Here is a 22,235-nt window from a genome sequence, read left to right on the forward strand (position 1 = left end):
ACAGAACACCTGATTAACACTTCTAACTCTGACCACTCTGTTCTTCCTCTAATGAATCTGTGGCTTAATCAGTGACGTTCCAGGGGATTGAGGGTCATGGGTTTGAGGGTCATGGGTTGAGGGTCATGGGTTAAGGATCAGCTGCTCTTTAAAGGACCGGTCGTCGTTCTGCCTTTGTTCCGGCACCCAGACGAGACCCAACCCACCGGTTCTCCTCTCGGCCTCACCTCGCCGCCGCCGTCGTAGTAAACACAGACCAACGCCGTCCGTCCGCCCGCCCAATCAGAAGCACGCATCAGCTCGTTATCGCACCTTTACAAGACACCCTACTGAGCCACGGATCCGGCTTACTAAACGTCTCTTTGAGAACCACCATGGCCAGATCGGCGCCTTCTAACCATAGCTAATAACCATAACCACCCCTAATCAATCACCATAACCACCTCTAATCAATCACCATAACCACCTCTAATCAATCTCACCTAACCTGCTTTAACCTAAACATTCCAGATTTTACCTTCTCTTCCTAACCTCTCGCAACGCTCTAAGTATACCGTATTAAACGGAACCCGTAACAACCCACTAGCTAAAGCCGCCGTTTCCCAGTCTGAGGCTAATCTGGCCCGATGCTATCCGTGTTGACTGTGGGTCAGTGTGGGCATCGGCACTAAGGCAGCAGGCGTGCGGTCCTTTAAAGGCTCCGGGAGTGACCGGTGAGTTGTTGTCCTGGTGCAAGGAGGGGGGGGTCAGCAGCCGGCTGGCGGGGGGTCGGGATGTCCACACCCTCATCCTGGACTGGAGCCCCGTCAACTTCGTGGACACCGTCGGAGCGAAGGCCATCACCTCCGTACGTCCTGCTTTCTGTCCTAAGAGTCTTTATCTTATAGTATGGGGAGTAGATGAGTGTCTTCAAGACAACCTGTGATGTAGGTAGTTAACTCAAGACAACCCTTTGTAGACATGAAGGTAGCTAACTCTGGTCAACACGAAGGTAGCTAACTCTGGTCAACATGACGGTAGCTTATTCTGGTCAACACGAAGGTAGCTAACTCTGGTCAACATGACGGTAGCTTATTCTGGTCAACATGAAGGTAGATAACTCTGGTCAACATGAAGGTAGCTAACCATTTCGTCAAGACGAGGTGGGCTAGGGTTTTGGAATGCTAAGTTTAGTAACGATGAGCTTTCAGGTTCAGGGTGTTTAGCCTGGTACAGTTTAGGGTTAGTGAGGGATAAGGGTTAGGATGACTTGCTAATCGTGTGTTTTATCGTGCTTCTGCAGATGATCAAGGAGTTTGCTGCGAAGGACGTACGTGTTTTCATCGCTGGATGCAACAGTAAGCCCTGATATGCCTGGGAATTATTCTACTCTTTAGTCAATTAGCATACTCTTTAATTCAAAGTAACTAGTAAAGTAATTCAGATACATGTCATCTGGAGCCGGTACAGGCCTACTGCTAGGGGTCAGGGTTTGTCTGGCTCTAGAAGGCCTACAGGGAGGGGTCAGGGGTCGTCTAGCTCTAGGAGGCCTACAGGTAGGGGTCAGGGGTCGTCTGGCTCTAGGAGGCCTACAGGTAGGCTGGGGACAGAACCCTGTGTCTGTGTCTTTCTGACCTATGAACCCTGACCCCCAGGACCCCTGCTGTCTCAGCTGGAGACCCTGCAGTTCTTCAGCGGGGTCGTGACCCCGGACATCCTGTTCCCCACCGTGCACGACGCTGTGCTGTACAGCCAACACCAGGAGGAGTGCGCCAGCCAATCCCAGCCCATCGCCATCACGAACGGCAGCTCTTGACGGTGATGACTGCAGGAGGCCCACAATGCACCTTGTTTTAGAGCCCACGAGGGAGGGGCTTAGTATACTCAGGGCGTTAGACACAAGAAGTCAAATCACTGGTCCTGGAGACGCTGACTTCCTTAGAACATCACGTGTGGGTGATTTCTGAGGTTGAGACTGTAGTTTAAAATGTCCTGACGAGTCAAAAGTTACTGTTTGTCCATTATGAACCAAGACCGTAACCGACGACTATTACTGAAGACTAAAGTGCCTGGTGAATGGTTCTCCATCGTATTGTAGAATAGACTGTCCTGATGTGTTCTAGGGCTGGAGGTCGGTTCTCCGTAACATGACAGGTGTTAAAGAACCCAGTAGATCTTCTCCTCTAAGGACACCTGCTTCCATCCTCTGAAGCCGGAGCTAGACTGTTATGGCGTTTATGGGTTTACAAGCAAATGGATCCCATAATTGGTATCAAATGAATAATGAGAACGATATAAGATGGATATTTTCTAGTACTGGGCTTTATAACCGACCCCAGCCCTGCTAATTCACTGATGTCCAACTGTGGATCTGCCATTCTGTGCTCAATGTTACATCATATCTGTTGTCTGACAATAGTAATAAAACAGTATACAAGTCTGTGGATTCAGTGACTCAGACTGCGAATAACGTGGAACAAACTTTATTAGTCTTGGAGGATGAGATTACAGGATGAGAACAGAGAGACGAGCCTCGGCCTAGTTGTAGGTCATGTATCTGGGTGTGGCGCTGAACTTGGCGTAGGACTTGATGACCTTGTTGACGGCCTCCAGGAAGTCCTTCTCCGTGGCGATCTTCCGGCGCGCCCGGATGGCGAACATGCCGGCCTCCGTGCACACGCTGCGGATCTCGGCGCCTGTAAAGACACGCCGTTACCAGGGAGACAACACCCCATTACACCATAGAGACCAGCCTCAGCAGCTCACTGAACACAAGCTGACCCCGAGACTCATTGAGCAGGACGAGGTCCCTGTTCGCCCCCCTGTGGCTGAAAAGTGAACATGTGGCCCAAACAGAAACACACTCTACGAAGGTCATTAGGAGACAGAGGAGGAGGCGTGGTCCCTGGGTAGGAGACGGACCTCGCCAGGGGGTCGGGGGGGGAATCGTACCTGTGCTGTTGGGACAGAGGCGGGCCAGCAGCTCGAAGCGGATGTCTCTCTCCACACTCATGGAGCGGGCGTGGATCTTGAAGATGTGGGTGCGTCCCTGCAGACCAGAAGAGAGGAGGAGCTATTACTGAAGCATGGGGACCAATCTAGAACAACAAGCAGACTAACCGTCTCCCCACGGTAACCAACCCAAACCACCGTCTCCCCTGTTGACCACCGTCTCCTGCCCCCCTTGTTTACCTCGAGGTCCGGGAGGCTGAACTCTATCTTGCGGTCGAGCCGACCGGGCCTCATGAGGGCGGGGTCCAGGGTATCGGGCCGGTTGGTGGCCATCAGGACCTTGATGTTCCCCCGCGGGTCGAAGCCGTCCAGCTGGTTGATGAGCTCCAGCATGGTGCGCTGCACCTCATTGTCACCACCGGCGCCGTCGTCAAACCGGGCCCCTGGGGGACACACACACACGGTCAGACCCATCTGGGCCCACCGGGCGGACCCACCCACCGTACCAGGGGGCTCCATCTGGACTAGGGACCTCTAAGGGGCTGTGGTCTGGGTTCCTGTCTTACCTCCGATGGCGTCGATCTCGTCGAAGAAGATGAGGCAGGCCTTCTTGGTGCGGGCCATCTCAAACAGCTCCCTCACCATGCGGGCCCCCTGCAAGGACACGACACGTTGGACCCCCCCCGTCCGCCTAGTCCGTGGTGGTGGTGGCGGGGGGGACCGGAACGCAGACTTACCTCTCCCACGTATTTCTGGACCAGCTCGGACCCGATGACCCTGATGAAGCAGGCGTCGGTGCGGTTGGCCACGGCCCTGGCGCACAGCGTCTTCCCAGTGCCGGGTGGTCCGAACAGAAGCACACCTTTAGGAGGCTCGATGCCCAGGTTCACGAAGCGCTCGGGCTGAGGGAGAGACGAGACAGCTCACCTCCGGGGCACCAGACAACAGAACCTCGGCTCAGACCGAGGAACACTGCAGTAGAAATAGACTTCAGACCCGGGAGCGGGCGGGGGGGGGGGGGGGGGGGTCAAGGTGCTGATGTGAGACTCACGTGCAGCAGGGGGGTCTCCACAACCTCCCTTAGCTTCTCTATCTGCTCCTTACACCCGCCCACGTCGCTGTAGGTCACGTCCGGCTTCTCCTCCACCTGCACATGGCAACACACGCATCGGCTTGGGTAACAGATAGCCACTGACCAACCGGGGGGTCACATAACCTGCTCTGAGGAGCTCCTACCTGCATCATGGTGACTGTGGGGTCGATCTTGGGCGGCAGCGGGATGTGGATCTGGTACTTGTTCCTGTCCACCCTGAGGGAGGACACGGCTCCACGTTATTCAGCCGTCAGGACACTGACGGCTGAATAACGGGCTGAATGACGGGTCATCACTTAATTTAGAGGAGCAGGACGTCACATGACCCATCCTCCACACCTATCGAGACAGCGGGGTTCCCCGAACGCAGCTCACCCCACTCTCATCCCCTCCTCGATGTCTGTGGGCGCCACCTGGTCACTGAGGTCCACCACGAACTTGGCAAACTGCTTGACGTTGATGATGTACTTGGGGTCCTCCGAGTCTGCATTGATGATCTTAGTGCATCTGGAAACAAACGCATGCTTCAGTTAATCAGCCGGAATCACAACACGGCACAAAACATTTGAGGAAGTAACAAGGCTACTGTTTGGGGGATTTTAATTGGCTAAAGGGTTAGTAGTTAGGGGCTAAGGGGTTAGTGGCTCAGGGGTTAATGGCTAGGGGGCCTAATGGCTAAGGGGCCTAGTGACAAGGAACCTAGTGACAAGGGGTCAGGCTAAGAAGTTAAAGTTGTCGGGTAAGATCAGGGGTTAAAGGTCAGTACCTGGCGACCTGCAGCGGTTGTTCACTCTGCAGCGTCTGCTTGTCTGCGGCGAGGTCCCAGAGCGCGGGTGGGGCCAGGCCGGTGTCAGACTCCTTGATGCCTGAAACACGACACGGTCAAACCCACACAACACGAGGCTCGAGATCACAGTAAGATACAACAGTTCAACTGGTCTCCAATAGAGGGATATGTTCTGTAAGAGGTTTAGAAGAGAGCTCAAATCATCCCAGCAGAGGAATCCAGGCTTGATTAAAAATAATTAATCAAGTACCATTCAATTTGATAGTTTAGTTGATTAGATTAATAATAATAATAAATGAGCAAATCTGATTCAGTTTATTTGATTCAACCAAACCAATGAGATACCTCCATCAAACAGATTATCTCTAAAAAGATCAGTTATGTGTAATATAATGTGTATGTAATGTCTAATAATGATTAAGTATGATAATGATATCTATTGATCTCGTACCGGTGAGTTCGTTGATCTTCTTGAGCAGCGATTGGATGTCATCCTCCACCTGTTTGATCTGTCGGGAGTACGTACTCTGGCCCTGTCGCACAACAAGAAAAACAACACATTACACAACAAGACAACAAACCTTAACTACTGAACCTCATTCTGGAGAAGGTGCTCTGGCCCTGTCGCACAACACACCTTCTCCAACTGAGCTTCAACTATACACCGGTCATGCATGCTACCTACAAAAATAGTGTACTTACAGGTTATAGTGTACTTACTGAGTTTAGGTTAGATTATAGTTTGTACTTACATAGGTCTTCAGTAGAGCGATGTCACCCTCGTCTAGAGCTGTTGGAAACAGACACACACACACACAAGTTATTTACTTGGAGACTAAAATTACTTTCTCATCAGTCCTTAAGAGTGTGAGGTGATTATTATGGTCTGGATGAGATCAGACGGTGAAGCTAAAGGTTAGCTTCCCAAGTAGCCACAGTCAGCTACTAGAGGAGGATAGTTAATAAAAGGAGATAATAATACTAAAGTCGAACCTCTGATGACAGCGTCCTCCTTAGGTTCCTCCTTCACCTTCCTCTGGTCGCCCCCCAGGTAGTCCGGCATGATGGAGAGGAAAAGAGAAGCTTTAGACGGTGAAGAAGAGCGGCGCTAGACACGATTACACAGCAGGTTTAAGTTTCCGGTTTACTTTACTGAGGACGGAAGTAGGCATCGGGACATTATAGGCGAGGGACCGCGCTCTGATCGATGATTATTACGATGATATGATACTTTAAAGGGATGATATCTGACATGTATTCATAATAAACTATACTAATGAGATGAATATTTTTTGGGGGGATAAATATGTACGTTAAATAATTTCTTATAATTAATCATTTTTAAATTTGTATATTTATATTTTTTATAGTTACTGAACGTTTAATATGTTGTATAACAGCAATTGTAATTTTATATTAACTTCTCCTTTATTGACTAACCAGGAGAAGTATAGTATCCCGGAAACGATTGCCCTAGATGGCGGCGGAAGTATTTCGGTGTTGCACCCCCGTCTCACCCAGCTCCAAGGCCCATGTGCTGCTTACTGAGCGGCCAAACACCAGCACGTTAGACCTCTTTAAACCAACCCGTCGATCACCTCCATGCGTGTTTAGCCACAGCTAAGAAGATGTTGTTGGAGGCCAAAGCAGCGGACGCGACTGTCGTCTATGACGCCGTCACCGGTAAGAGATGGACCCACGGGAGCAAGGCTAACTAGATAGCCTAACGTGACATACCGGTTAGCCTGGAGCTACTGGTAGCCTGAGCTGAGGTGCTGCTTTGTGAACACCGGTCTCATACTTTAGGTGTTGTCAGCTTATTGTTTCAACAATGACAGGTTGGCGGTGTCAGGTTGTCTCTGTATTTCACCGCGGTGGTCCTCAGTATCTACTGTAGGACCTCAGATCTACTGTATGATCTACTGCATGTCCTCAATATCTACTCTAGGACCTCAGATCTAGTGTAGGACCTCAGATCTAGTGTAGGTCCTCAATATCTACTGTAGGACAGATCAACTGTATGACCTCAATAGCACCTCATATCTACTGTAGGTCCTCGATCTGCAATACATTTTTTAAAGCAGAATGACAATTTGGCCGACCAGGTAAGTGTTATGGCATCTGTCCAAGGAAGCCTGTAGATAAACTGGGAATCAAACCCAGAGCACTTCAACCTCTCATGAGAACCCCTATACTGAGAACCTCTATCCTGAGAACCCCTATTCTGAGAACTTCTCTCCTGAAAACCTCTATCCTGAGAACCCCTATACTGTGAGAACCTCTATCCCGAGAAACAATCTACTCAAACCTTTTCAAAAGCCTGTGATCTGGTGTGTATGTGTGGGCTGAACAGCTGTGTAGCAATGCGGTTAGTGATTTGAGCTTGTCTGGTCTCGGCATATATTTCCAATTTCTTATGAAATTGTAAACAAGATGTGTTATAGTAATATGGTATAGACTAATCATGCAAAGTTTTTCTTATTCCGCTTTCCACCGACAGCACCAGCTCAACTCGCCTCGACTCTTAAAATATCGTCGCACCCCTAATGAACATCCTTACTGTACAGACGGCGATATATTGTCGTTCCTCTTTCTTCTAACGAAAACAGACTTATTGTAAGTCGGTTCGGATAAAAAAAAAGGGTCTGCGTAATGCCCTGAATGTAATGAATGGTGGTTTGTCGGTGGTGTTGTGTGCAGCGGCGGTACAGATCCAGGTGGAGCCGGTGGGCCGGTGGTTCGAGGCGTTCGTCAGGCGGAGGAACCGGAACGTGTCGGCCTCCTTCCAGGAGCTGGAGGACGAGGAGGAGGAGTCTGAGGAGGACGAGGATGAGGACCTCCAGCTGGTGGAGCACCCTCTGCTGAGGAGCCTGGACCCCAAGGACTGGAAGGTCTGTCTGCTCGTACACCCGTCTGTCTGCTCGTACACCTGTCGGTGTGTAGGCTAGTTGCTGCACCTTTCTGTCTAGGCTAGAGTACGCCTTTCTCTCTGTAGGCTTTACACCTGTCTGTGTGTAGTTCTTTGTGTTCATGAATGTTAACTGCTGCCCTCACATTCTGTGTGTCCAGAATCAGGATCACTATGCAGTTCTGGGAATCGGCCACATGAGGTACAAGGCCACCCAGAAGCAGATCAAAACTGCCCGTAAGTATTTGTCCTCCCTCTACCATGTATTCCTCCTGTCTCAATGTTATCCTCCTGCCTCCGTGTCCTCCTCCTCCTCCTTCTCCTCCTCTTCCCTCATGTCCTCCTCCTCCTCCCTCATGTCCTCCTCCCCCTGTCTCATGTCCTCCTCCTGTCTCCATGAACTCCTCCCTCTGACCTCCTCATGTCCTCCTTGTTTCAGATAAAGCCATAGTGCTGAAGCATCATCCGGACAAGAGAAAAGCTGCTGGGGAACAGATTGTAGAAGGAGATAACGACTACTTCACCTGTATAACTAAAGGTAACTACATCACTTTAACTACTTCACCTGTATAACCAAAGGTTACTACTACACCGGTATAACTGAAGGTAACTACGTCACCTGTAAAACTAAAGGTAACTACGTCACCTGTAGATCTAAAGGTAATTACACTATTACAACTAAAGGTAACCTCTACACCTGTAGAGTGAAGGTAACTACTTAAACCGTAGAGCTAAAGGTAACTACTTAAACCGTAGAGCTAAAGGTAACTACTTCAACCGTAGAGCTAAAGTTAACTTCTACAACCATAGAACTAAAAGTCACTACTAGAACCGTAGAACTAAAGGTCACTAATAGAACCGTTGAACTAAAGGTTACCGGGTGGTAACACGGTGGTATCCGGGTGGTAACACGGTGGTATCCGGGTGGTAACACGGTGGTATCCGGGTGGTAACACGGTGGTATCCGGGTGGTAACACGGTGGTAACCGGACGGTAACACAGTGGTAACCGGGTGTCTTGTGCTTTCAGCAATCGAGGTGCTGTCGGACCCGGTCCGGAGGCGGGCCTTCGACAGCGTGGACCCGACCTTCGACAACGCGGTCCCTCAGAAGGGCGAAATAGCCAAGAACTTCTTCACGGCCTTCGCTCCGGTGTTCGACCGCAACGCCCGCTGGTCCTCCAGGAAACACGTCCCCAAGCTGGGCACCGCCGAGTCGACGTTCGAGGAAGTGGATAACTTCTATTCCTTCTGGTGAGCGCTCACCTTCCTGATCCGTCTGTAGGACCTCTGAGGATAAGGTTGATGCTGAGAGGCTGATGACTGTCTTCTCTCCCGCACCCCCCCCCCCCCCCCTTGCAGGTACAACCTCGATTCATGGCGAGAATTCTCCTATCTGGACGAGGAGGAGAAAGAGAAGGCAGAATGGTAGGACTCTCATTAATGTCATTGTCATGAGATTGACGATCATGTAGAACTAAGCATGGGAAGACATCTTTGATCATGCAGCGTGTAGATGAGTGTTCTGATCTGGGACCTCTTCCAGTCGTGACGAGCGCCGCTGGATCGACAAGCAGAACCGAGCGTCACGGACCCAGAGGAAGAAGGAGGAGATGGTTCGCATGAGGAACCTCGTGGGTAGGAGACCCTTCCTTGCACCTTCACCGTGATCCGCACATACTGGGGGGGGGGGTCTGTGTACCAGTGTTGTTTAACATGTTGCGTCACGGTGTGTCACTACAGACACGGCGTACAGCTGTGACCCGAGGATCAAGAGGTTCAAGGAGGAGGAGAAATCCAGGAAGGACTCTGAGAAGAAGGCGAAGGCGGACGCCAAGAAGAAAGAGCAGGAGGACAAGGACCGCGTGAGTACCCACAATGCACCTGGGGTGTGGACGGCCGCGTGATTTCCCACTATGCACCTGGGGTGTGGAGGGCCGCTTGAGTACCCACAATGCACCTGGAATGCTGGAGCCTAAGTTGGCCAGTAGTAACTGACCGTTATAGACCGGTTCTAGCTGGCGTAGGCCGGTAAGTACAGTCTTCAAACCGGTTGCGTGTGGTGTCAGACTGGTATGAACAGGCTCGACACCGGTTCTAACCGGTTGCATGTCGTTTCAGGCTCGGCAGGCAGAGTTGGACGCGGCGCGCCTCCTGAAGGAGAAGGAGGACGAAGAGGCCAAGCAGGTGGCCCAGCTAGCCAAGAAGGAGAAGGAGATACAGAAGAAGGCCATCAAAAAGGAGCGGGGCAAACTCAGGACCGCCTGTAAGGTCAGTTCATCCTCCTCACCTGTAAGGTAGACTAGCTCCTCCTCCTCACCTGTAAGGTACACTAGCTCCTCCTGTGAGGTAATCTAGCTCCTCCTCCTCACCTGTGAGGTACCCTAACTCCTCCTCCTCACCTGTGAGGTACACTAGCTCCTCCTCCTCACCTGTGAGGTACACTAGCTCCTCCTCCTCACCTGTAAGGTACCCTAGCTCCTCCTCCTCACCTGTAAGGTACCCTAGCTCCTCCTCACCTGTAAGGTACCCTAGCTCCTCCTCCTCACCTGTAAGGTACCCTAGCTCCTCCTCCTCACCTGTAAGGTACCCTAGCTCCTCCTCCTCACCTGTAAGATACCCTAGCTCCTATTCCTCGCCAGTATCAGAATATCAATATCATTAACTTTTGATGTTTGTTTTTCAGAACTGGAATTACTTTACAGAGAACGAATCAGACAACGTAAAAATGATGCAGGAAGTGGAAAAGCTTTGTGATCGCCTGGAGTTGATCAGGTAGGAACCTCCTAGATCAATGGATTGCCTCCCTTAAGATCTATTGATCATTGACCAATCATTGAATGTTTATATCCGTTCATCAGCCTGATCAGACGTTGTTCTCTTCTCAGTCTACAGACTCTGAATGAGGTTCTGTCGACCAGCTCTCAGGAGGAAAGCAAGGTGGCTGTGGAGAAGCAGGTAACTACAGGAAGTTCTAAATATCTTTAACTCCAGGACGTCTTTGATAACATGAGTCTTTAATAACAAGTCTTTATTAACTTTAACTACAGGAAGTCTTTAATAACATGAGTCTTTAATAACTAACTCCAGGAAGTCTTTATTTACAGGAAGTCATTTACATTTCGTGTGTGTGTGTGTCTAGGTGCAGGAGGTGAACGCCCAGATGCAGCGGGAGCGGGAGGCGGAGGTGCAGGCGCAGCAGGTGGTGCGCGGGGCGGATCAGGCCTCCAGAGGGGTGAGCTCCGCGGGGGGCAAGGGCTGGAACGAGGAGGACCTCCCGCTGCTCATCAAGGCTGTGAACCTGTTCCCCGCCGGGACCAACGCCAGGTCAGTGGACCACCAGGTCTACGGGACAGTCCCTGGCTTCGGAGGGCTAGCGTTGGAAGCCATATGTTTGGTGTGTTCCTCTCCTCACAGATGTTTTTATGTGTTCCTCTCCTCAGGTGGGAGGTGATCGCCAACTACATGAACCTTCACTCCACTACGGGCATCAAGAGGACGGCCAAGGACGTCATCAACAAGGCCAAGAACCTGCAGCGCCTCGGTGAGACCGCAGGACAACGTGGTGGTCCTCAGGGACCACATGGTCCATTCAGGGCACTTAGCCCCTAGACGCTTTTATCCAAACTTACAATAGGTATTTCTGTAAGAAGAAAGAGAAACAACAATATTCCGTTGTCGGCCATGTAAGGATGTTGATAGAAGTGCAAAGCGCTTAACCCATTCCCCTTTTACAACAAAGATTGCTAGTATAAGGTGCTACACCGTGCTAATTAGTTTTTAAGTGCCAGGACGTACAAGATACAATGTACCACACGATGGTCCTCAGTGTTTCCCATACATAGACCATTGTGTGGCGCGGCGCCACAGAATCAACATCGAGCGCCACGAATTGATTCTGTCTTTTATTTTTTATTTTAATAACGCGATTTGGAAATCTAAAAATCGCTCCGTCCATTTATCTCTGCATAGCACTCGTTCTCCCTGTCTGGGGTTGATAAGTTACCGGACTACTGTAACTACTACGGAGTGATAATAACAAAGACGTGAATCAGGCAATAAATCCAATTTCCTTGACAGCGGTAAAGTTCGGTGTGCATTAAAGTACAGACGGAGTGGACCAATTGCGAACTACTGCAGCTGCTCCAAGTTAAACCCCAAACTAATCGGAATAAGTGTTTATAGCGGACTACACCACCTATTCTATTCCTCATAGAATTCTATTCCGAACCAATTGAGGCGTATATATATGATACTTTTCTATTCCGATTGAGCTGTTCTTCCACATCTATGCGAATCAGATGTGTCCGCATGTAAATGCGGAGTTACATGCACCACACATTGGTCCTTGGTCTGTGGGAAACACTGGTCCTTATATACAATGTGTGTGTTTGCGTGTAGATCCGGGGCAGAAAGACGTGATCAACAAGAATGCCTTTGAGAAGTTCAGGAAGGAGCACTCGGCCGTGCCGGTTACCGTGGACAACGCCGCGCCCTCGGAGAGGTTTGAAGGTCAGTCGGTGTCTCGTTACTCTAAACATGTCTCGATCACCAAGTCTGGCTACATGAAGTTGATCATCTAGTTGTCTCCTCTTCTCATGGAGGTTGTGGGTTTAACTCCCGGGTCCAGACTTCAGTGACCCCTGAGAATCTGTCCCTAACTATCGACCGTTGTTCCCAGGGACTGGAGACGCGGTGGCCTGGACCACTGATGAGCAGAAGCTCCTGGAGCAGGCCCTGAAGACCTTCCCCGTCACCACGGCCGAGCGCTGGGACCGGATCTCCTCCGCCGTGCCGGGCCGCTCCAAGAAGGACTGCATGAAGAGATACAAGGTAGGACCCTGCCGGGATACCCCCCCCCCCCCCCCCAGGGGACTAGCTGCTCTGCTACCATCACGACAATTCCATCTACGAATAGTAGAATAAGACCATTACGACGATACGAGACCAGCAGACCGTGGTGACTAAACTAGTCCTCCTGGGATCTGCTAGTCTTGTATCGTCATAGTGGTCTTATTCTACTACTCGTATATTAAGTTGTTGTGGTGGTTGCAGCTTAAGTAGTTTGAAAGATATTTGATACATGTATATATATTTATTTACACAACAATTCAGACAGACTTCACTTAAATATGAAAATAAAACTAGTGATACCAAACGAGTAGCACTGTAATTAATCCAAGTAATTTGGTCGGTGGTCCTGAGAATGCCAAATTGTACTGATGGTGGGTTCTTGATGTTCTTGTCTTGCAGGAGCTGGTGGAGATGGTGAAGGCCAAGAAAGCCGCCCAAGTCAAGAAGTAGAGCAGGAGAACGGCTCAGGACACGTTTATTTTAACATTATTCTGTTATTTTATAATAAAATTCAAAGCAGGAAAACGATTTGTGTGCTGTACAGTTGATTAATCCAGAACATTCTGGTCAGGACTCAGCTGTTCATCCAGAACATTCCTCTGCGGATCCTCTCGTAGTCCGGGAGATGCTGGACAGGTCCTGAGAGGGAAAGAGTTTAAAAGAGGTCGAGATGAGGGGGGGGTTTAGGAGAGGTCGAGATGAGGGGGGGGTTTAGAAGAGGCCGAGATGAGGGGGGGGGTTTAGAAGAGGCCGAGATGAGGGGGGGGTTTAGAAGAGGTCGAGACGAGGGGGGGGTTTAGAAGAGGTCGAGACGAGGGGGGGGTTTAGAAGAGGTCGAGATGAGGGGGGGGGGTTAAGAGGTCGAGATGAGGGGGGGGGGTTAAGAGGTCGAGATGAGGGGGGGGGGTTAAGAGGTCGAGATGAGGGGGGGGGTTAAGAGGTCGAGATGAGGGGGGGGGTTAAGAGGTCGAGATGAGGGGGGGGGTTAAGAGGTCGAGATGAGGGGGGGGGGGGGTTAAGAGGTCGAGATGAGGGGGGGGGTTAAGAGGTCGAGATGAGGGGGGGGGTTTTAAAGGAAGTTGAGGTGGAGAGGTCTCCCTATACTGACCCACGGCGGCGATGGCAGGGGCCCGGTCGTAGATGTACTTGGTACAAACGTCCTTGATGGTCCGAGCATCGATGGCCTGGAACCAGAACAGATCAACCCGAGCTCAATACACCAATCTACTCATCAAACACCTAGATCAGCAATCTAACGGCGGTGGGCTGCATCCCAACACTCCTCACTGAGTCACACTAACGGCGGTGGGCTGCTTCCCAACACTCACGTCGATGCGGGCCTCCAGCTCGTGCAGTGGGATGCGGCGGCTGTAGCACAACATCTGGCGGCCGATGTCCTCACAGATTGGGGTGGAGCCTGGGGAGACAAACTACATTAGAACCTCTCCCCTTACATTTCAATTTCACAATCCCTAGGGGCTCTCCTCTGAAAACGGCTGACCATAAAGCCTCATCAGACATCCCTTGAGTCGAAACATTGCATGTCTTACCGTCGAGGTGCAGAAGCATGTTGGTCTTCAGGAGGTTTTTAGCGCGCGCCACCTCGGCCTCAGACACGCTGGTGCACAGCGACATCCTGTGGCGAGCGACCGTCATTACAGGGTTAAGAGTTTAAAAAAAAAAAAACATTGGCGGTCAGAATGTAAATTACTTGTGGTTATAAAACTTCTCACGAGCATAATTATGCAGTATCCTTTTTCCTACATGTAGAACTTGAATCCAGAAGAGACTGTCTGAGCACAGGTTCTAGAGGCGATAAGGGGGTCTTCCTCACCATTCGAGCTGGGTGTAGTGCATCATCTCTTCCAGGGTGGAGGCCTCGCACACCATGTAGAGCCCCCACAGCCCTGTGTCCGTGTAGCAGGTGTTGAACGACTGGAAGCTGTGGCACAGCCCACCCTGACAAGCCTTCTGGGCCAGCTTGGAGGACAGGTTCTAACAGAGAGGAGAACACCGCTTAGAGGACAGGTTCTAACAGATGAGAACACAGCTTAGAGGACAGGTTCTAACAGGAGAACACAGCTTAGAGGACAGGTTCTAACAGGAGAACACAGCTTATAGGACAGGTTCTAACAGGAGAACACAGCAATAGAGGACAGGTTCTAACAGGAGAACACAGCTTAGAGGACAGGTTCTAACAGGAGAACACAGCTTAGAGGACAGGTTCTAACAGGAGAACACAGCTTAGAGGACAGGTACTAACTGAGGAGAACACAGCTTAGAGGACAGGTTCTAACTGAGGAGAACACAGCTTAGAGGACAGGTTCTAACAGAAGAACACAGCTTATAGGACAGGTTCTAACAGGAGAACACAGCTTATAGGACAGGTTCTAACAGGAGAACACAGCTTATAGGACAGGTTCTAACAGGAGAACACAGCAGAGCAGTCTTTCCCAAAAACGGGGTCACAACCCAGATTTTAATTGGGTTGCAAATAAATGTATATCATAAGGGTCTGGGTTATTATTATTACAGAAATACTCCGGCACTATATTGTATCCATCTCTACAGTATCTTGACTGTCTTATTTCTTGCTGCTGAAACACCCGATTTCTCTCCCGGGGGATAAATATAGCTGCCCTTAAACACAAGCCTACCTGTTCGACATGAGCATTTAAAATAACAGGCATGTTTTGGATAGTACTGTATGGTTGTGAATTGGGTCGCGGTGGTTTGTAATTTAAAAAAAATGGGTCGCCAAAAATAAAGTTTGGGAACCACTGGCTTAGAGGACAGGTTACGACAGAGGAGAACAAAGCTTAGAGGAACCAAGACCTCCTCAGACCCCCAGGAGGTGGTGTTTATGAGGTGATGAAGAGGTCTAAGAGGTGGTCTGAGAGGAGATGGTGGTGTTTAGGAGGTGTAACAGGTGGTGTTCAGGTGGTGCATGAGGAGGTGTAACAGGTGGTGTAACAGGAGGCGATCAGGTGGTGTAGGAGAAGGTGTAAGCCTCACCACGCCTCCTCCAAACGAGCGGTCCCAGTTCCCGATGAGGGTGTTGGCGACCATCAGGGGGATGGTGTCCGGGTGCGCCCAGCCCACCGCCTCCATCGCTATGGCAACGTGCGCCAGCGGCATCTTGTCGTCACGGACGCGGATCTGGAGGGGAGACCGACAGACCATCCAGATGTTTACCCTCCACATCTAGATGTTTATCACCTCTTCAGCTTCAACACGGCTGACTGACTCTTCTTTCCTGTTGCTATGGTAGCACACTGGAGGAGGAAGAGACAGGATTTGACCCTTACCTCACTTCCTGTGAAGCTGCAGGCCGGAAGATCCGGCATGTCGCTCCGGTACCGGGCGGGGAGCTTTCCGAAGTGGTACTTGGCCAAATCGATGAGCTCGTCGTGGGAGACACCTGGAGAGAGAGAGAGATGGTCAGACATGGACCCCCCTACAGAGACAGATCCCCTCCCCCCACCCCTACAGAGAAGGGGGGTCAGAGCCCAGGCTCCTACCTCCCGCGGCCGCCAGGACGATCCGGGGCCCGAAGTAGTGAGTGGTGATGTACTCTACCAGGTCAGCCCTGTTGATGGTCCTACACACACACACAAACACACACACACAGTAAACATGTGATCAACAGCATCCTGTCTGCCAGGGAGATTAGAGGAGAGACAGACCGATGTTCTAGAGGAGACAGGCCGATGTTCTAGAGGAGAGACAGGCTGATGTTCTAGAGGAAAGCAGGCAGATGTTCTAGAGGAGAGACAGGGTGATGTTCTAGAGGAGAGACAGGCAGAGGTTCTAGAGGAGAGCAGGCAGATGTTCTAGAGGAGAGAAAGGGAAAGAGGTTCTAGAGGAGAGCAGGCAGAGGTTATAGAGGAGAGCAGGCAGATGTTCTAGATGAGAACTCAGCTGCTGAACAGCAGGACAGAGACTAGAGATGAGGAGAAAGGAGGCGGTGAGAGGAGGAGGAGCAGGGGACTGACTTGATGTTCTCGGGGGGCCCCAGGATGGTGCGCCCCAGGGCGGTGTTCTGGTAGGCTGTGGCGTGGAGGTAGTCAAACACCACTTCCTGTAGGTTGGTCTCTACTTCCTGCATCTCCCGGAGGATGACCCCTCTCTCTCTCTCGATCTCCGCCGCGCCCAGCGTGCTGTTCTGGATGATGTCCGCCAGGATCTCCACGGCTGGGGACACACACACAAGTGTGAGTCTACTGGCGCGAACACACACACACAGACACACACACACACTCAAGGGGGAGGGGGTCCCTTGGGGGGGGGGGGGGGGTCCCTAGGGGGTGTGTCCTACCTCGGGGCAGGTCCTTGGTGAAGGACTTTGCGTAGTACACCGTCTGCTCGCGGGAGGTGTAGGCGTTGAGGTGAGCCCCCATGTTCTCGATCTCCAGCTCCAGGTCCAGCTGGGACCTCTTCCTGGTGCCCTGCAGACAGCCAGACAGACAGACAGACAGACAGACAGACAGACAGACAGACAGACAGACAGAGCATCAGGAACACACTGATCATAAAAATTCAGAACAGTAGAGAGCCGCTCGGCGCCTCCTTCATGAGAAGGTGTGACGATCTCCTGCTATCGTCTGCCTACGAAGGTCTTGGTGCTCCCCTGGCAGTCTGTTTTTGGACCACTGCCCTCCCCTCCCTCCTCCTCCTCAAGCAGCTCCTAGGAGCACCTTGCCATCAGTCTTCAGCAGAAGCTGCTCCTGCCTTTTGACCCCTGACCTCCCCTCTGGGGACAGGGGTCACCTCCTCTCACCTTGAAAGCCATGTGTTCCAGGAAGTGGGCGGTCCCGTTGTTTCTCTCGTTCTCATAGCGACTCCCTGCATCGATCCACAGACCCACCTGTCAATCACAACACATAAGGGGGGACGCTTCAGAACACGAGTCAACCAGAGGTCCCCTGTGTGTGTAAGTGTGTGTTTGTTCGTGTGCTCACGGTGCACGTGGAGAGGCCCGAGTCCTCCGAGGCGACCCTCAGTCCGTTCTCCAAGGTTGTCACGCGGGTCTCCGGGACGTTGAGCAGTACGGTCTGCGCGGCAGTGGCCAGGGGGCGGCGCTGCGGGTGCGCGAGGGGCTAGGGTTGGGGGGGGGGGGGCGGACTGGTCATCATGACTCGTCAAAACAACCAGCGTGTTGCCGTGACAACCAAGAAGACAGCGACTCAATCAAGATATAGCATCAGTTTAATATAACACGTGAGTGACTGAGTCTATATCGAGCTCACGATGAGTCCGTGAACTTTAACGTGACGTTACGTCAGGTACCGCCGGCCCAGCGGGGGTTTGACTGCTCCTTAAGGAGCAGTGATATGAACACATGAACACATGAAACCTTACCCCGAACCATGAGGGCTTCCTCTTCAGGAGGCTCCTGCCCGCGGCGGAGAGGCGCTGTACGGACGCCGCCATGTTGTTGTTTAATGACGCCTTCAGTGACGCGGTGACATATACCGGAACGTCTTACTTTCTTAACAAAATAAGAGCCCTACTATTACACAAACAGGACCTTCCAGTATTTTCTAGACGGGACAGGAAACATGGGAGGACAGCTTATACTGAATATATATTTTAAATGACTTACAATTAAAACAAAGCCTAATACAAAACACTTACCTCAAAACAAAACCCTAAAACCTAACCCTCACTCTGAAACAAAAACCTAACCCTGAAATCCTAAATCTAAACCGTAACCTTAAAACTAAATACGAAAGCCAAACCCTAACCCTGAAACAAAACCTTTAGCCTAAAACATAACTATGGGAAAAAAAAAACTAGCCTTAAAACTAAACCCTAAAACAAAACCCTTACCTTAACCTCCACTTGTTTTGGTCATTTTTAAGGGTTAATATCTGCCTGACGTGCCTGTAGCACATTAAGCTGTGAAGAAAGGCAGTTACTGGTAAGGACAACTATAGTACATTTTATTAAGAGGAGGAAACAGTTTGGATCAGGGTCATGTACATTTTAGACCAAATAAGCAGCATGTTATAATAAATCACACTACACTTAAATGAGTGACATTAAAACAAATATTTTCATCCTTTATTGTGATGGGTGTGTGTCTGTGAATGTGACACACATTTGTAAGGGTGAGGAGTAAATGGACGTTATGATTATAACAGTGACGATTGACAGCCTGTGGCTTTTACTTTGAAACTGCAGATAGTTTCAAAGCGGAAGCCTACGTCTGCAGAGCGCGCGGGTTCTACAGAGAACAGAGTTGTCTCACGCCGAACAAACCGAGGTAAACATTTAAAACATCAAGTCTGGATCCGGATTAAAAGCCATTAACTCTTCCGGAGGACTTCCGGTCAGACTTTAAGTCTAACTTCGTCTCGTTTGATTGTTGTTCTTCCTACAGCCGATCATACCGTAGTCCATGGTTACTGGGTCGTAGACAGCTTCGCGGTCCACAGGGAGGCGAACCCCCGTTGGTCGTAGTCACTGAACAAAAATGGATTCGATGCTGGAGGACGGGGAGCTGTCCGGGTCCGACTCCGAGATGACCCCCTCCGTCCGCCCACCCCCAGCTGACCACTGCCTCCGGGCAGCTCCGCCCGTGGCCAGCGGGTACCGGAGCTCCGCCCGACCGGCGGCCTCCAGCGGGGAGGGCCGGGAGCTGTCCGGGTCAGACTCAAAGATGACCTCCTCCGTCCGCCCGCCAGCCGCTGACAGCAGCTTCAGGCCCGCTCCGCCCGAGGCCAGCGGGTACCGGAGCTCCGCCCGACCGGCGGCCTCCAGCGGGGACTCCAGCGGGGAGGAGGAGGACGATGAGCCCATCGCCGCCTGGCGCTGCAAGCGGCAGAAGGTGTCCAACGCGGCTGTAGCCTCCCAGCGGCCCCCGCCGACCGCGGGCCTCGGCGGCCCCGATGCGGCGGCCGGCCGGAAGGTGAACAACGTCTGGGGCAGCGTGGTGCAGGAACAGAGCCAGGACCTGGTGATGGCTGGGCTGGGGGTGTTCGGCATGGAGGGGGACTTCGACATGGGGAGCCGCAACGTGGAGACCTACAACTACGTGCTGGCCCGCAAGATGATGGAGAAGGAGCGGCGGGAAGAGGAGGAGAAGGCCCGGGGGCAGCAGCACCAGGAGGCCGCCATGCTGGACTCCCAGCTGGAGGACTACATGCAAGCCCGTGGGGGCCACCAGGACCACTCGCGGCCCAAGAGGAAGCGGCCGGCCAAGGAGCGGCTGGGCCCGCGCGCGGAGATGGACCTGGAGGGGCGCTACGAGCTGCGGGAGGAGGACCCGGAGCCGCGCGTGGTGGAGGAGCTCGCGCACCGCCTGCAGGAGCCCAAGCTCGACCTGCTGGAGCGCGTGGTGAGCGTACTTGGCCGCGGCCCCGCCATCCGGCTGCTCGAGGAGACGGCCGCGCTGGAGCGCGCCGGGGGCGTGACTACGCTGGACGGCAGCCGTCGCCGCACCCCCGGGGGTGTGTACCTGCACCTGCTGAAGAGCTCCCCCGACGTGAGTCGCGCGCAGCTGCGCCAGGTGTTCCTCGAGGAGAACGCGGACCTGCGCAGGAGCAAGAAGGCGGCGCAGAAGAGGCGGCGCCACCTGGTGGCCAAGAAGATGAAAAACGCGCTGAACACGCTGCACCTGCAGGAGGACCAGGAGTCCCGCGAGACCTTCGCCAGCGACACGCACGACGCGCTTGCCTCCCTGGGGGAGGAGCTGGAGGAGCCGGAGGAGGAGGAGCCGGAGGAGGAGGAGCCGGAGGAGGAGGAGGAGGAGCCAGAGGCAGTCGCCGTGGGAACGGAGGAGACGCCCGTGGTCTACAACCCTGCCGACCTGGAGGTGTTCTGAGGAGGGGTCACCATGACAAAGCCACAGAGACTGTCCAATCACAGCTGGGTCGCTCCCCGTCTGGGTCAACTCTCGAGACATTTGGTTCGGTTCTTATTCAAAAAGTTCCTTTGGCTCCTCCTCCTTATTGGACTGACAGCAGAGTGTTTGAACGCGTCTAGATTTTCTTTCTGTTGGTCTGACCCTGGTTTGAGCGGTGCTTCTCCCGGCCACTAGGTGGCGGAGAGCCCCCCTTTAAAGTTCCCTTTGGTAAAACGTCCACTCCTTTAAATAATAAAGGAAGATTCTCTGAGTGTGTTGTTGTGTAAACTATGTGATAATATTCCACATTGCTGCTTCATGGTTTTTACTGGTTACGTTAAGCAGTTGGTTACAGCTAAACATTACATGTTTATGATTTAATCTCTATTGGATATTTATTTATATGTAGGCTATTGCATATCCCGAGTATACATCCTTTACATTAAGCAGTTATTCAAGACTAGCCTTGAATAACCGCTTAATGTAAAATATGTGGTGTCATTCTGAAAATACACTCGCTGCACTTCCTCAGGATGCACACAGGAGGGCAGCAGAGCGCCTTGTGTTAAAACAACGGTCAGGATGTATCGCTGTACTTTATAGTATACCATGAGATGGTGATCACATGGACTGGCGTGCGTCTCTACCTGCCGTCTTTATCTACCGGCCGAGGCGTTGCTACCTACAGCGAACAGAGACTTACAGGCAGGGGTTAGACAGTACAGAGGCAGTTCATTAGGGAGCAGGTAGGGGTGACAGTACAGAGACAGTTCATTAGGGAGCAGGTAGGGGTTAGACAGTACAGAGGCAGTTCATTAGGGAGCAGGTAGGGGTTAGACAGTACAGAGACAGTTCATTAGGGAGCAGGTAGGGGTTAGACAGTACAGAGACAGGTCATTAGGGAGCAGGTAGGGGTTAGACAGTACAGAGACAGTTCATTAGGGAGCAGGTAGGGGTTAGACAGTACAGAGACAGTTCATTAGGGAGCAGGTAGGGGTTAGACAGTACAGAGACAGTTCATTAGGGAGCAGGTAGGGATTAGACAGTACAGAGACAGGTCATTATGGCATCTTGCCCTACATTAATTACTTAAGTTAATACAAGTATATATACAGGTCCTTATCTTTGAGTATTCATCATTGTTCTAAATGTTGATCAGAGGACTGAAGACGAGGAACAGAAAGGAGGAAGGACTCCATCCTCCCAGAATGCAAAAGGAGACGATGTAGGCTGCTGCTAATTCTCCCTATTCAGAACCAAAAAAGACTCTTATTTATAGAGAGGGGGTAGGGGGGGGGTGCGAGAGAGTGAGACACACACACACACACACAGAGACAAACAGACAGTATGAGAGAAAGAAACACAGAGACCAAGAGAGAGACACAGAGAGAGACAGAGACAGCATTACAAAGGGTAACATAATGGTCATTCTGTTTCCTCTCCTACTGTTACCTATGCAGCCTTTAGCCTCTCAGGGTCTTAATTACATGGCTAGCTGAGGACCTTAGCTCCAGGTTCTTCTCGATGGAGGTCTGTCTGTGTGGCAGGTCTCACATGTCTCAGAGCGACAAGGAAATGACTTGCGATCAATAACCTCCCCTACCTCCCCCTTTCTCCCTCCTCCTCTTCTCAAGGATCAGATTAAAAGAAGGATCAGGAGGGATCTGATCCGAGGACAGCGATCTGAGAGGACAGGTGTGGGGGGGACAGTGATGCTACAGCTGGACCTACTATAACCCGGTGATGTCATTCTTCTAAAGTCACCGTTTGAAGGCTGCAGTCAGACGTCCATCCGCAGGTCAAAGGTCAACCTGT

General features: G+C 51.6%; 5 protein-coding genes across 8 annotated transcripts in view; 3 read left to right on the top strand and 2 right to left on the bottom strand.

Annotated features, from left to right (window-relative positions):
• Window positions 1-2,846, top strand: part of slc26a5 (solute carrier family 26 member 5) — a 21,562-nt gene extending 18,716 nt beyond the window's left edge. For 2 of the 4 annotated variants that reach the window (XM_056589277.1, XM_056589281.1), the window contains exons 16-18: window positions 698-847; window positions 1,283-1,337; window positions 1,635-2,845. In XM_056589277.1, coding sequence (XP_056445252.1) covers window positions 698-847; window positions 1,283-1,337; window positions 1,635-1,795 — 366 coding nt within the window. In that variant the 3' untranslated portion in view covers window positions 1,796-2,845. Of the gene's footprint in view, window positions 1-697; window positions 848-1,282; window positions 1,338-1,634 lie in introns of all 4 variants that reach the window. The other 2 variants (XM_056589278.1, XM_056589280.1) reach the window with 2 other exon arrangements.
• Window positions 2,421-5,981, bottom strand: psmc2 (proteasome 26S subunit, ATPase 2). Its single transcript, XM_056589285.1, has 12 exons — window positions 5,805-5,981; window positions 5,564-5,601; window positions 5,263-5,344; window positions 4,791-4,890; window positions 4,400-4,531; window positions 4,168-4,240; window positions 3,983-4,078; window positions 3,669-3,833; window positions 3,498-3,585; window positions 3,172-3,374; window positions 2,932-3,028; window positions 2,421-2,675 (listed from the first exon to the last, which is right to left on the bottom strand). The coding sequence occupies exons 1-12, from the start codon at window positions 5,872-5,874 to the stop codon at window positions 2,518-2,520; spliced, it is 1,302 nt and encodes a 433-aa protein (XP_056445260.1). The 5' UTR covers window positions 5,875-5,981; the 3' UTR covers window positions 2,421-2,517.
• Window positions 5,982-6,291: 310 nt separating this feature from the next.
• dnajc2 (DnaJ (Hsp40) homolog, subfamily C, member 2) lies at window positions 6,292-13,118 on the top strand. The gene is made up of 16 exons (XM_056589282.1): window positions 6,292-6,494; window positions 7,512-7,702; window positions 7,881-7,956; window positions 8,159-8,257; window positions 8,749-8,971; window positions 9,080-9,145; window positions 9,264-9,355; window positions 9,461-9,582; window positions 9,839-9,988; window positions 10,404-10,492; window positions 10,606-10,675; window positions 10,860-11,044; window positions 11,161-11,261; window positions 12,119-12,229; window positions 12,399-12,550; window positions 12,971-13,118. Exons 1-16 carry the CDS (start codon window positions 6,440-6,442, stop codon window positions 13,019-13,021), a joined length of 1,833 nt encoding a protein of 610 aa, XP_056445257.1. The 5' UTR covers window positions 6,292-6,439; the 3' UTR covers window positions 13,022-13,118.
• Window positions 12,781-18,041, bottom strand: pmpcb (peptidase, mitochondrial processing subunit beta). Its single transcript, XM_056589283.1, has 13 exons — window positions 17,933-18,041; window positions 17,533-17,670; window positions 17,352-17,438; window positions 16,890-17,019; window positions 16,567-16,765; window positions 16,093-16,172; window positions 15,880-15,992; window positions 15,587-15,730; window positions 14,406-14,566; window positions 14,122-14,207; window positions 13,900-13,988; window positions 13,680-13,755; window positions 12,781-13,210 (listed from the first exon to the last, which is right to left on the bottom strand). The coding sequence occupies exons 1-13, from the start codon at window positions 18,002-18,004 to the stop codon at window positions 13,146-13,148; spliced, it is 1,440 nt and encodes a 479-aa protein (XP_056445258.1). The 5' UTR covers window positions 18,005-18,041; the 3' UTR covers window positions 12,781-13,145.
• Window positions 18,042-18,747: 706 nt separating this feature from the next.
• Window positions 18,748-20,691, top strand: phax (phosphorylated adaptor for RNA export). The gene is made up of 2 exons (XM_056589284.1): window positions 18,748-18,839; window positions 18,957-20,691. Exon 2 carries the CDS (start codon window positions 19,050-19,052, stop codon window positions 20,397-20,399), a length of 1,350 nt encoding a protein of 449 aa, XP_056445259.1. The 5' UTR covers window positions 18,748-18,839; window positions 18,957-19,049; the 3' UTR covers window positions 20,400-20,691.
• The last annotated feature ends 1,544 nt before the right edge of the window (window positions 20,692-22,235 follow it).

The sequence above is a fragment of the Gadus chalcogrammus genome, chromosome 4 (genome assembly GCF_026213295.1).
Source record: "Gadus chalcogrammus isolate NIFS_2021 chromosome 4, NIFS_Gcha_1.0, whole genome shotgun sequence".
Classification (NCBI taxonomy): Eukaryota; Metazoa; Chordata; class Actinopteri; order Gadiformes; family Gadidae; genus Gadus; species Gadus chalcogrammus.

Bases quoted from the DNA above. Each gene is read 5' to 3' on its own strand.
- phax (XM_056589284.1), top strand. From the start codon at position 19,050: ATGGATTCGATGCTGGAGGACGGGGAGCTGTCCGGGTCCGACTCCGAG.
- pmpcb (XM_056589283.1), bottom strand. From the start codon at position 18,004: ATGGCGGCGTCCGTACAGCGCCTCTCCGCCGCGGGCAGGAGCCTCCTG. The intron at 17,020-17,351 runs GTGAGAGGAGGT...GGCTGTCTGCAG, and splicing joins TGGAACACATGGCTTTCAAG to GGCACCAGGAAGAGGTCCCA. The intron at 15,993-16,092 runs GTAGGAGCCTGG...CTCTCTCTCCAG, and splicing joins CGTCCTGGCGGCCGCGGGAG to GTGTCTCCCACGACGAGCTC.
- psmc2 (XM_056589285.1), bottom strand. From the start codon at position 5,874: ATGCCGGACTACCTGGGGGGCGACCAGAGGAAGGTGAAGGAGGAACCT. The intron at 5,602-5,804 runs GTTCGACTTTAG...TGTTTCCAACAG, and splicing joins GGAGGACGCTGTCATCAGAG to CTCTAGACGAGGGTGACATC. The intron at 3,586-3,668 runs GTAAGTCTGCGT...GTGTCCTTGCAG, and splicing joins TCCAGAAATACGTGGGAGAG to GGGGCCCGCATGGTGAGGGA.
- dnajc2 (XM_056589282.1), top strand. From the start codon at position 6,440: ATGTTGTTGGAGGCCAAAGCAGCGGACGCGACTGTCGTCTATGACGCC. The intron at 7,703-7,880 runs GTCTGTCTGCTC...CTGTGTGTCCAG, and splicing joins TGGACCCCAAGGACTGGAAG to AATCAGGATCACTATGCAGT. The intron at 9,989-10,403 runs GTCAGTTCATCC...TTTGTTTTTCAG, and splicing joins AACTCAGGACCGCCTGTAAG to AACTGGAATTACTTTACAGA.